The following is a 12,668-nucleotide window of genomic DNA, read 5'->3' on the forward strand; positions in this document are numbered from 1 at the left end:
TTGCGGTGTGCGGGCTTCTCATTGCGGTGGCTTCTCGTTGCAGAGCATGGGCTCTAGGCACACGGGCTCAGTAGTTGTGGCTCACGGGCTCAGTAGTTGTGGCACGCAGGCTCTAGAGCGCAGGCTCAGTAGTTGTGGTGCACGGGCTCAGTTGCTCAGTGGCATGTGGGATCTTCCCGGACCAGGGCTTGAACCCGTGTCCCCTGCATTGGCAAGCGGATTCTTAACCACTGCGCCACCAGGGAAGCCCCTGGTTAAATTCTTGTACATACTGTTGCCTCTCACTCCCAAAGATTAGAAACTTGAGGCTTGCTTTCTCTTTGATCCCAGGATCCTTAGAACTTTCTGCATCAATGGAAATGTTCTGTGTCAGCACTACCCAGTACACTAGCCCCCAGCCATGTGTGGCTGTCGAGCCCTTGAAATGTGGGTAGTGTGCAGCTGAGGAGTTGAAGTTTTAATTTGTTTTATTCACTTAAGTGTAAATAGCCGCATGTGGCTTGTGGCTACTGTGCTGGACAGCTCACGTTCAAAGTGTTAGAGAGTTGGTAAAAACAATAACCCCAAGTTGAGGCTTTCTCCTTGATGTAGTCAGAACTGAAAGAAATGCAGAGGAAATCCCTTTCTCATCGTATAATTCAGTGTTACTGCATGCTCAGTCTGTATGCCACCTAAAATCTTCTCTTGAACATTGGCACACATACCACACTCGGGAAATGCTGTTGCCATAGACCTGAGTCCTGAGACCTGCTCTGGTTCTTAGCAAAGCTCTCAGGGACTGTGGGCCTCTGTTTCCCTGTTTTTAAAATGAGGAGGTCCGGGTTGATGGTGTCTAAGGTAACTACTGGCCCTGATGAGCTGTGATTCTGCAGGTGAGTGAGTGACTCAATGAGTACACATGTGTGATGATTTTGGTCCTCTCCCTTCCAGTGTGTCCCAGATGCCCGTGGCCGAGGGCAAGAGTGTCCAGCAGACCGTGGAGCTCCTCACCCGGAAATTGGAGATGCTTGGAGCAGAGAAGCAAGGAACATTTTGTGTGGACTGTGAGACCTACCACACGGCTGCCTCTACCCTTGGCAGCCAAGGTCAGTGAGAGATGGGTCTATGGGATGGCTGGAACCTGGCTTGGAGTTAATAGACATTCATGTTCATTGAAACCTTTCTGCTCTTCTGCTGAGGGTGGTATTCGTGGACATGCGGCAGATGAGTTTCTGAATTCGTTCATTTTTGACTTCATCTCTTAGACTGGGCCTGTGTTGTAGTCTTTTTGCACTTTGCACTTTTAAAGCAGTGTTTCTCAGAGTGTTGGTCACCAACTAATTGCCTCAAAATCCTCTGGGTTACTTGTTAAAGGTGCAGGTTCCTGGCCCCCACCCCCACCCCCCACTGCTTACCGACTGACTGGTAATCAGTCATAATCTACCTTATAATAAGCTCCACAGATGGTCTTCATGCACCCTTAAAGTTGAGAAAGACTCCTTTGAGGCTCAGAAGTCTTTGCATATGATTCTTTTGGAGCTTTAGAGTTTTGGGAACTTTTGTAGAAAGGCTTCCTGTTTCCCACACCTAGCCAGTGGCCTTGGCTACCTCCTTAGCATAACCTTGATCAGCAAAACAGCTTTTGTTTTAAATGCATTTCAAGGTGAGATGGGCTGTGGATGGTGGTGTTAGGGAGGTAAAGAGGATTTTTGAATAGGAATTAGAGAACCTGGGTTCTCTTAGTCTTGGCTCTGTAGTAACTTGATTTTGGATGGTTCCATAGCACAGTGACTAAGAGCCTAGGTCGTGGAACCAGATAACTGAGTCCTGGCTCTGCCACAACTAACTGCAACTTTAGGTCATTCCTGCAACCTGTGACTGTTCTTATGCTGGTCACTTGCCTGTTTCCCCAGGAATCCATTACCTGCACTTCTCTTGCAAACTACATTTGCAAGGCCCCCCTGTAAGTTATCTTTGACCAGTGAGAGGCACGGGGGAAGATTCAAGGATGGAAGAAAGAGAGTCCCCAGTCTCTCTCTCTCCCTCTCCCTCTGCCTTGGGCTGTGTCTCTGGCTGTTGCTTCTTCCTTGGTTCTAGCTCCTGTTCAGCAGCCCTTGTTCCTGGCTCTCATAACAGCACATCTTCTCTTTTTCCTTCCAGCCTTAGGGATGGTAGTGGCTCCCTGTGTTGCTAATCTTTGGGTGGCTTCACCATTCCATTCGATTTTTCAGTTCTTCCAACCCCTGTACTTCATTCCCTGTATTAAATCCCCTCTAATGAAACTGTCTGGTGTGGGCTATGTTTTTTTGCACCCTTCCCAATACAGTTCTCTTATCTGCAAAATGAAGATAATCACAGTATTTACCTCCTAGTCTTGTTGTGCTAATTAAATAAGTTAATACATGCAAAGCACTTAGAACAAAGATTGTCATGGAATAAATGTCTAGTAAATGGTAGCTAAGAACTGAACTGAATTTCATCATCAGTAAAATTGCAGTGTTAACATTTGTTTTGACTGCAATAGGAAGAACACAAAGAATCAAAAGAGAGAACGGTTATGAAAGCATTTGTAAAACAAAACACTTGTATATAGACATAAGATAGCATGCTACTTCTGAGAAGCTCTTTGGCCTGGGCTCTGTTTTCCTGATCAGACCTTTACTTTCAAGGAACTACAGTCTAGGTGGAGAAACAGCACATTCTCAGCAGGCAGTGGGGTAGAATGGAAGGAGCTCAGAAGGCCTGGATTGGAGATCCGGTTCTGCTGCTTTACTGGCTCCGTGCCTTTAGGTCAGAAGTTCTCACACTGACTAGCATTAGCATCACCTGGAGGGTGGGAGGGCGGGCTTGTTATCCCTCAGATCGACCCCCCCACCCCTCACGAGTTTCTGACCCAGTAGGTATGGGGTGGGGCGGAGAATTTGCATTTCTAACAGGTTCCCAGATGGTGGTTGGTGCTGCTGATCTGGGACCCAAATCTTTAGTTGCCTTTCAGACTGTTTTCGAGACAGTGAGAACACCTGCAGACTCCCGTAGTATGAATTAAGCATGTAATCACAGTGAGTCTGCACAGGAACAGAATGCCAGATTGGCTTTGGATGTCTTTTTACTGGAGGGTTGAAATGTTTCGAACTGGATTTCTCAGGTGAAAGGTATGAATTTGCAGCAGGCAGTGGGGAGGGCATGGGGGGAGGTTGGTGTGGAGCCTGGTGTGTTCAGGAAGCGGCAGCACAGTGGAGGCCTGTGTAGAGGTCACACCGCCCCCCACCTGTCTCCTCACTCTTTCCTATCGCTGCGCTCTCATCCCTGCCTGAATCCCACCCTCTCTTCATAACCTGTTTTTTCCATGAAAGTTTTTCCTGCTGACTCTTGCCCACTTTGATCACTTCCTTCCCTGAAGTCTTTCCTTCCTTCCCAAGACTTCTGATCTCTCCCAGGCAAGCACTTTTGTTTTATTGTCTTCTAAAGAGTTTTCCACCTGTCTTTAGTGAGATTGTCAGCTTCTTGAGGCCAGGGGCCAAGCCCTCTGCTTGTGTGCCTCTTAAACCCTGACACAGTGTTGGGGATAGTTTAAGTACTTAATAAATATTTGGGGTTGTGGCAGTCTGTCCGTTAACTCTTGTAGTGAACAAACCTTGCTTTCCATTTTTTGCCTTCTTCCATTTTCTACATAACTAAAAATCTATACAGCTTTCCTTCCTTCTTGCAGGAAACCTATAGTAATCAGTGAGAAAACTCATTTCTCAGAAACTGGAATGGGTGAGCTGGGATTTGAAACTGGATCTTGTGATTCTAGATCCTGAGTTCTTCGTGCTGTAGTTGTGCTGCTTGCTTCCCAAGTCGGCTAGATGTCTTAAAATTCTCTAAAGGCTCCCCATTGCCTTCAGGATGAAGTCTGAACTTGGGCACGGGGACTTCCCTGGCAGTCCAGTGGTTGAGACTTTGCCTTCCAATGCAGGGGCTGTGGGTTGGATCCCTGGTTGGGCAACTAGATCCCACATGCCGCAACTAAGAAGTCTGCATCCTGGATCCCGTGTGCCTCAACTAAGACCCAGCACAGCCTAAATAAATAAATAAATAAAAACAAATAAGTAAATATATTTTTTAAAATCTTTAAAAAAATTTTTTTTTAAATGAACTTGGGCATGGAAGAGAAGGCTCTGGCCTCCCTTTCCAGCCTCGTGCTCAGATACTCTTCTGTGGGGCCACTTCCTATGTTTCAAAGAGGGAGGAGGCCAAGGAAGGTAGGGATGGACAGAAAAGAGAGCAGCTGCTTCGTTTGGTGTGCTCAAATGCTGGTACTTTTATTTTCCTTAATATGTGATACATGACTATACAAAAGACCATATGTAAATCCTCTCTGAGTTATTAGTCATCATCCTTAATCATCCACGTGTGAGCCCATCACTCAACTTAAGAATTAAACCATTAGCCACTGTCGAAGTTCCACGTGCCCCTCACCTTTTTCTGTAGAGCGGGTGGGTTATACCACATGCCACCTTTTCCTCTCCCTTCCTCTCTGGAAAAGGCTGTTGGCGAGGGGCTTCCCTCCACCGCCCTCCAGGACCGTTGAGGTGATGCTGGATCGCTACCTGGCTTCGTTCAGTGCATTGGACTCTACTCCGCGGTTTGCTGACAAAGGTCTTGATGCTGAGTAGCATCTCCGTCCCTTGCAGGTCAGGCCGGGAAGCTGATGTATGTGATGCACAATTCCGAGTACCCTTTGAGCTGCTTCGCCCTCTTTGAGAATGGCCCTTGCCTTGTTGCCGACACCAACTTTGATGTGCTCATGGTGAAGCTCAAGGGCTTTTTCCAGAGTGCCAAGGCCAGCAAGATTGAGACCCGGGGCACCCGCTACCAGTACTGTGACTTCCTAGTGAAGGTGGGCACGGTTACAATGGGGCCCAGTGCCCGAGGCATCTCCGTGGAGGTAAGACCTCGGTGAAATAGGAGCATATGTGCTGAAGGGGCTGGCTCTGCAGATTTCCACGGCCCCTGAATGCAAACAGATGTTTCTGCCTACCTGATTCCTGTCCACAGAGCCGCTGCGCTTCCTCTCCCTGCATCTTTTACCCTTTCTTTAATCACTCAGGGACTCTCTAGCCCAAGATAGGAATGGGAAGCTGGGTTCACAGCAGGTAGAGAGCTTAGGAAGGCTGACTTGCTGGAGAAGGGGAGGGATAGTCGGGGGGGGCGGTGGTGGGAGCAGGTGAATTCTGATGTGGAGGGACCAGTCACCCATCACAAGGACTGGAGCAGACCAGGGCAACTTTCAGTGCAGTTAACTTTTGGGAGGTGGAAAAGTTGTGCAGCATGGGAATTCCCTGGTGGTCCAGTGGTTAGGACTCGGTGCTTTTACTGCTGGGACCTGGGTTCAATCCTCGGTCAGGGAACTAAGATCCCATAAGCCGCCACGGCCAAAAAAGTTGTGAAGCAAAGATGTGCCTTTCCTTTTGACATGCTGTCTACTCTCATGGTGTGTGTGATGACTTCATCTTTGATGTATACACTGAAAATGACAAAGACGGAGTGTGACAGTAGCTGGCTTTGGGACCAGTGAGAATCTGCAATCTACCACGGTCCCCCAAAAAATAATAAGTAAGCTACAGGGCCTACCTTTTGAAAATTGATGATTTAGTAAGAGAGCAAGGCCCAAACACACAAACTGTTTTTGAAGTTAGTCTATAAGAAATGCCATAAAAGAGGCACAGATTGCTCTGGGGGTTCAGACCAAAGAGAGCACTGCTGACTTTGGGGATTGTGATGCTTCCTGCAGGAGTGGCATTTAAGGAGGGACTTAAAATATAGAAACCGGAGATAGGTCAGTCCTAAGAAGCACCACAAGTGAAGAAAAGGGCGTTAGTGGTCATTACTGCTATGACACTCCAAGGACCTCTAGAGCCAAGATTTCCTGACCCTTTTCATTTGTGATACACCTTGCATTTGCTGAGACCCACTGGAAACCCAGTTTGTTTATCCTTCACGTTTCCAACTTTTTAGTACAAACACACCCTGGCTGTTTCTTTACTTGTTTCTCCTTATGGTTACCAGTAATTTCCCCTGCCATCTCTCCAGTGAAAAATTAGGAGAGGAAAATGAGAAAGCCTAAGATATGTATCCTTTGGCCCCTGTCACATGGGTTGGGAAATTATTTCTTAGGGTCAGAGCCCAGGTTTTATCTACTTAGGGAGTAATGTTTGGTCTTGAAGTGACTTATGAGCGCATGTGTCTACTTTACCCTCTACTGATCCCCCCAACACACACACACACACGCACTCACACACACTCACTCTGTCTCTTGCTCTTCATTTTCTCTCTCAGAATTTTCCTGAGCTCCCCATGAATCTGCATCCAGCATAGCTGGGACTATATAGTTCTGAGATAATTCAAAGGGTCCTAAATCTGCTTCTGGGTCTTGTGCGTAGGACTGTGGGTTGATGACCCCAAGATGAGACTATCTGAGCCTAAAGGGAACCATGCTGGGTGTGTCGAATCCCTGGTGTTTGGGTTGGATATTTCCTGTGGGGCAGCACTGTGCTAGAAGGTGTGTGTCTTTGCCTCAGGGTTGGGGAAGAGGGCACAGGGGGCAAGAGGCGCGCGAGAAGCAGACGACCTGTCCTGGCCCTCGCTTACCCTCCATCTCTGTTCTTCTGGTCCCCAGGTGGAGTATGGCCCCTGTGTGGTAGCTAGCGACTGCTGGAGCCTGCTGCTCGAGTTCCTGCAGAGCTTTCTAGGCAGCCACACCCCAGGGGCTCCCGCTGTGTTTGGGAACAGGCACGACGCCGTCTACAGCCCAGCAGACACCATGGTCCAGTACATGGAACTCTTCAACAAGATCCGCAAGCAGCAGCAGGTGCCGGTGGCGGGGATTCGTTAGTGACTGGCAGCTGCCCGGCTGAGCTGTCGCCAGGGGGACTCCACAGGAGGAGCAGGTGCTGCACCCTCAGGCCTCTGCACCCCAGAAACCCAGGGCAGACGGGAAGGTTTCCCTCCCTCTCTAGTTCCCAGCTGTGGCTTTTGTTCTGGGGCTCTGGACTCCCCTCCCCTGACCCTCACACACAGCCCCCCCCGACAGCTGTTTCAGCTGGACTTGGCCTGTCCTCAAGAACAGTAATTATGAAGAGTAGAGAAGTTTGGAGCTTTCCTGCTTTAGGGGAAAAGATAGGATGGGAGTGTCCCTGCCTAGTGAGGATGGGGAAGGCAGTCTGTATTGCTAACTACTGGGGATTTGGTCCAGGCCCACAGTGGACAGGCTGCAGGTTGTGTTTGGGCTCGGCTGTAATAAAGGCCTCTCCCTCTGCTCAAAGGATGTAGCTGGGCCCCTCCTGGAAAAGGAGTAAGAGGCACAGCTTATTTGATGGCTATGATTTTCTGACCTGTTTGCTGAAGCGAATTGTGAGTTCACTTTTCTAGGGTGTTGCCTGAGTCCTTTGAAGTCTTCCTCTGGACATCTTTCCATTCTGTTGTGAATTATATTAAGGCACAGGCTAAGGTGCTATAACAAGGAGAACCTAAAGTACAGTGGCTCTTAGAAGTTTATTCTTCTCTTTTCTAATAGTACAGAGGTAATCAAATGGTCCAGGGCAGATTGAACTCCACAGGGTCATCAGGAACTTGGTTTCCTTCTGTCTTGTTCAGCCACCCCTAGGGTGTTGTCCTTGGGTGAGTCAAAGTAGACATTGGCTCCATGTCCACATTCCACTGGGGAAAGAGAGAGAGAAAGCAGTTCCTTTTTTAAAGGACGTGACCTGGAGTTGCTTAAATCACTCTGGCCACATCTTGCTGAAAGGAACTCTGGGACATAGAGCCTCTTATTTGGGTGGTCATGTGCCCAGTTAAAATGCTGGGGATTCTGTGACTAAAAGATGAAGGAGAAAATGGATGTGGGGACCCAGTTAGTAGCCTCTGCTACACGGAGCTCAATGGATGTACCCAGGAATGTTCTTGGCTATTACTTTGCAGAGAAGTACCCCTGTAAGCAAGCCATTCGTTTATGAGTTGGATTGTGATAGGGCTGATGCCAGAGCCACTTTAGCTGGATTAGTCGCACGGGAAGTCACTTCCACACCCCTTGCCTAAGTCTCAGCATCAAGACCTCTCCAGTTCTCATGCGCCGAGAGCTTAGGGTTAGACAGTTGACCTCGTACTCACACTGTGCTTCATGGTTTCCTGAGCTCTTTCTCCTCATCTCATTTGAGCCTCCCAGCTGCTCATTTGACCTACATTGTCTGCCTACCCCACTCCTGATGCAGAAATGTTCAGTCCAGCTAGCATTGAGATACACAGAGATGGTCTTAGGAAATGTATTAATGTATATACTGTAGTACTGTCCTCAAGGATACTGTCCCTCATTGAAGGCACCTAAAGAGAAATTGTTTTCAGATCTAAGTGGTCAGATCTAAAGCCTCTGTAAGAAGAATCAGGCAGTCGTCATGTTTCCCTTTTAGCTTTGGCTGGCAGGAAGCTCAATTCAACTTTCTAACTGTAGGACCTGTCATCTGTGTTTCTTGTTCTCACCTCCCCCGGCTTCTTGTTTGTTTCTTTGCTTTGTTTTTACTTTTTTAAATGGAGGTATGTTTTAGATATTATTTACACATAATAAAATGCAGAGTTTTTTTTATGTTTTTGGCCTTCTGATTTATGTTTGCTTTTGTCTAGATTTATCTATTTGTATTTTTCTGTAGGCTGCCTCAAATCTTCTATGAGATGAGATAGCATTTTGAACATAATGTGTTCCCGAAAATATATAGAAATTGAGTGTGGTAAATATAACTCCAGACTTATGCATTATAAGGAGGGGTTCCTTAAAAACTAAAAAAATAGTATAAACTCCCTAACTAACTATGCCTTTTAGACATAATCTTGACTCATAAATTTCCAGCATTCTTCACTTTTGTTCTTTTCCTTTATTTTGAGCACACATTTGACCAAGATTTAAGTCCAGTAAACATCAGATCAAGCTTTAAGAATTGCCACTTTTTGTCCATCTTTGTCCTTTGCGTCAGTTAAAAAAAGCTTATTACTAAAAAAGGCGAGTAATGCAATACACTTCTTAATTTAACAAATTCAACTCCACTAGCAAAGTTGCCAAAACTGAACTGGTAACTAGAGGGAAGGGCCCAAATGTCATACAGCTTTTGTATGTAAGTCTGAATGGGGCTTTCAAGAGTAGTTTAGGATTGTCGGTGTATAGTTTTTAAAAGTTCAGGTTGAATGAAAGTTGAGGAGCATTTGTATAAAGGGGAAAGAGGCACGGTTATCCTCATTTTAAAAATGAAAAAAACTTAAACTCAGCTAGTAAATGGAGATGCTGTATTTTGGGTTCAAATCTGACATACCTCCTTTTACACTAGTCTGTCTTCCTGTCACTCCTTCCTTTGCTTTCGGATGCTTTACCCCTCTCCCTGTCTGTAGCTACCCTGAAAGAGCAGAAACTAGGACATTTCTGGGATTCTGCTAACATGTCACCTTGGTGGGTACCTTTGCCAGAGTCACATAGAAATCTGCCAACCTTGACTGTCAGAACCATGCAGGGCAGCTTTAACTTTTACCTGGTTCTCCTTCACTGTAAGATGGGGAGGTGGTGGCTCCCAGGGGGGTCATGCTGAGAGGTGAGGCTGGAGTCAGGACCAAACTTCAGACTCAGGACTCATGGCTCCCAGCATGTGACAAAGGGTGGCACCTGGACCTCTGTGTGGTGCCAGGTGATTTTAGGTGGAATGTGGAATACATCTTTATTTTCGTACTTATGCCTTATTCTAATGTACATTAGAGAAAAGTATAACTGGCACTTTATGTCTTAGGATGAGGGTAAATAAGTTTTTTAAGAAGAGTCCACTTAAAGGGAACTGTTAAGTTATAGTGCAGGTGATACCTGCAAAAGGCAAAATCTGGAGGAGGAAGGAGGATGCTAGCATTTGGGGAAACACTAAGTTTCATCCACTTCGTGTATCCATTGATAGTTCCTGCTCTTTCCTCCTCTGCTGTTCTGATTCTCTGTACCTGTTTCCATGCTGCCTCCCGCTTGCTTTCCTCAGGTCTTGAGTACCAAGTCATCACATGTCCCCCACTGTGTATTGGTGTCACTGCTCCACTGAGGGAATACCTAGGGACTGGCCACTCCTCCCCTCCACCAGGTCTGCCCCAACCCACTGTGTCCAGTGTTCATTCCTCAGGCTTCAGGATGAGTGAAAAGTTTTCTCTCCGAATCCTGGAGGGAGGGTGAGGGGAGCAGTTAGAAGCGTGTCCTCCAGGTGTCAAAAGTTGAGACTTAAAATATGGGAAGGGCTCTAGGCTGAACATTTTGAGGACATTCACAGTGGATTTAGAGCCAGGCAGGACTGATGTGTGGCCTTTCCCTCGCCACAGCCTCCCTCTCCATATCTGCTGCTGTCTGGGAGCCTTGGGCTGCAGTCCCCGGTCACAGTTGCTGTGTGGAATGGCTGAGACCGGCTGGGTTACAAGTTTGGTCCTCTCCTGGGGGGCTGGTGTCTTTGGCCTTCAAACAGTCACTTGTAGGGGGGATTCTCCCCCAAGGTGAGAACTCTGCCATTGTGTAGAGCATTCCAAAATCAGTCTCTTGGGTTAGAAGGGACCCTTGAGGTCACACAGTTTGACCATCATTCAGTATTCACATCTTTACACCATCCCTCCCAGAGATCATGCAGCATTAACTTGGCCTCATCTAGGGAAATCTGTTCCCTGTGTATTTCATTTTTGTCATTACCTCTGAGACAAAAAGCAAAGCAAAGCATTTTGCTAGCTGTCCTTTCTCTTGCAGGTTGTGGAGACTGTGTGGTACTTAATGAGGGAGTAGACCATTAGTTGGGGCTAGAGTATGAGCAAGCCGTGACTCTTAAATGCACTGTGGGTTCTCAACCCTGGAGGGCAGCCTCAGGAGGCCTAAGATGCCTTGAAAGTGGACACGGCTTTGTGTATACGTGCAGTTTTCTGGGAATAGGATTTATAGGGTTCATTAGAGTATTTCAAAGATCCGTGGTCCAAAAAAAAGAATCTCTAAAGGGAGTACATCGTGAAGGGAAAGAGCAGGAAGACAAAGATAAAGCAGGTGTGACATACATCCGGCTGACTTACTGCAAGCGAGACCTTCCACTGACTTTTGAACCCTCACCTCGGGTCCCATCTAGGGATTTCCCGCCTTCATTTTATAGGTCTTCAGGCCTTTCAGTCAGTTTCTGGGAAGCTGGACTGTGTTCCTGCTCTTTTCTTTCCTATAGGTTCCTGCTTCTCATCTTGTCACTACGTATACATACACACAACCTCTCAGAAATGAGTAGGAGCAAATATGTGTGAAGCAATCTTTATAGTACTCTTTGTGGCCCCAGGAGTTACTCTTCCATTATGACACATTCCATGGGATCTGAAAATCATCCTGTTGTAATGGCATTTTGCTTAATGAGCGTATTTTCATTTTTCAGGATGGTGTGATTGATGAGGCAGGGAAATAGTTCCTTGCCTCTGTGATGAAATTAGCAAGTTAAAAAAAAAGATTCTTGGAACTCTCGGAGCAAAGATTCCTAATTCTCTTGTAGTCTCTGTTTTATTCCCCAACATATCCCTGCCCCATCAGATGGCATAGACCTGTTTTTAAGGTTAATATGAATTCTACTGAGTTTTCTTTAGAGGCTTTAAAAAAGAATTTAGGGACCACATTTATATATCCTAGATTGTCCCAAAGGCAGAAGTCAATATTGGACATCTGTTGTGTGGGAAAGGCAAGGCTAGGAATGTGGAGGTGACAGGTGTTCCGAGGCAGCCTACTAAATGGAAGAGAACACTGCTTTAGGAGACAGATGTCTGGGTGCTAGCCATAGTACTGTCCCTAACTTGCCAGGTAACTTCAATCACGTTGGCCTTTCTGGATCTCATCTGTGTAGTGGGAGTAATGATGCCCTTTTTCCGTATTTCATAGGCTTGTTGAGAGGCTCAAGGGAGAATAGATGTAAAGAGTGCTTTGGAGGCAAGGTGATGCTGTCTCTGCTCTTGCATCTTTTTCATGGTGCTAAAGGTATTGTGTACAGTTAGGATGTTTGAGATGGGAAGCTATAGGGTTATTACTGCTTGGTAGCAGGTTAAAATTCTCCTCCAGTGCAAAGGAAATAGTTGTAATAGAGAACAAGCAATGTGGAGAGAGAGTCCAGAGAAAGTATCTATCATACAGGTGTATTTTTGTAATCATTGAGATCAGTGAGCACAGTTGTAGGGACCATTTGTAGAGCATGGAAATATATTTTTAATATTTACTCATAATGTTGGGATTTTACTTGTTCTCCTACAACCTAAAGGAAAAGAAGCTGAGCTTTAAAAAAAAAAAAAAAAAAAAAAAAAAGTGGGGTAGAAATGACTATATTTTCTTTGTGTAACACATCCATCCTATTTCCCCTCAACTCCCAAGCCTTAGTTGTGCCTGCTTCTGAACTGCTTTTTAGGTGCCAGTGTATATGGTGACTGAAGAAAGTTGTGTCTAAAGAAAGTTCAGTGTTCCTGATTCTGTTTTCCATTCCTCATTGATGAACCTCCTAAGCTCTTAACTCTGAAGCTACAATAAAACCTTTTTGTTAGCTATCTTGCACAGCCTTTTCATATTTGAATTATCTAAAATAGCCTTCTTATTCTTTCTGCTTCCATCTGATACACAATTCTCAAACTTTTTGGTATCAAGATTCCTT

At 46.1% G+C, this 12,668-nt stretch overlaps 1 protein-coding gene across 4 annotated transcripts in view; it reads left to right on the forward strand.

Moving 5' to 3' along the window:
- The window catches only part of MED20 (mediator complex subunit 20), a 44,098-nt gene that overhangs the window by 2,657 nt on the left and 28,773 nt on the right, over nucleotides 1–12,668 (forward strand). For 2 of the 4 annotated variants that reach the window (XM_082414809.1, XM_082414806.1), the window contains exons 2-4: nucleotides 931–1,085; nucleotides 4,656–4,909; nucleotides 6,641–6,832. In XM_082414809.1, the coding sequence (XP_082270935.1) occupies nucleotides 931–1,085; nucleotides 4,656–4,909; nucleotides 6,641–6,832 (601 nt within the window). Of the gene's footprint in view, nucleotides 1–930; nucleotides 1,086–4,655; nucleotides 4,910–6,640; nucleotides 8,600–12,668 lie in introns of those variants that run through there. The other 2 variants (XM_082414807.1, XM_082414808.1) reach the window with 2 other exon arrangements.

This window comes from Balaenoptera physalus (genome assembly GCF_965194825.1).
Source record: "Balaenoptera physalus genome assembly, chromosome: 11".
Classification (NCBI taxonomy): domain Eukaryota; kingdom Metazoa; phylum Chordata; class Mammalia; order Artiodactyla; family Balaenopteridae; genus Balaenoptera; species Balaenoptera physalus.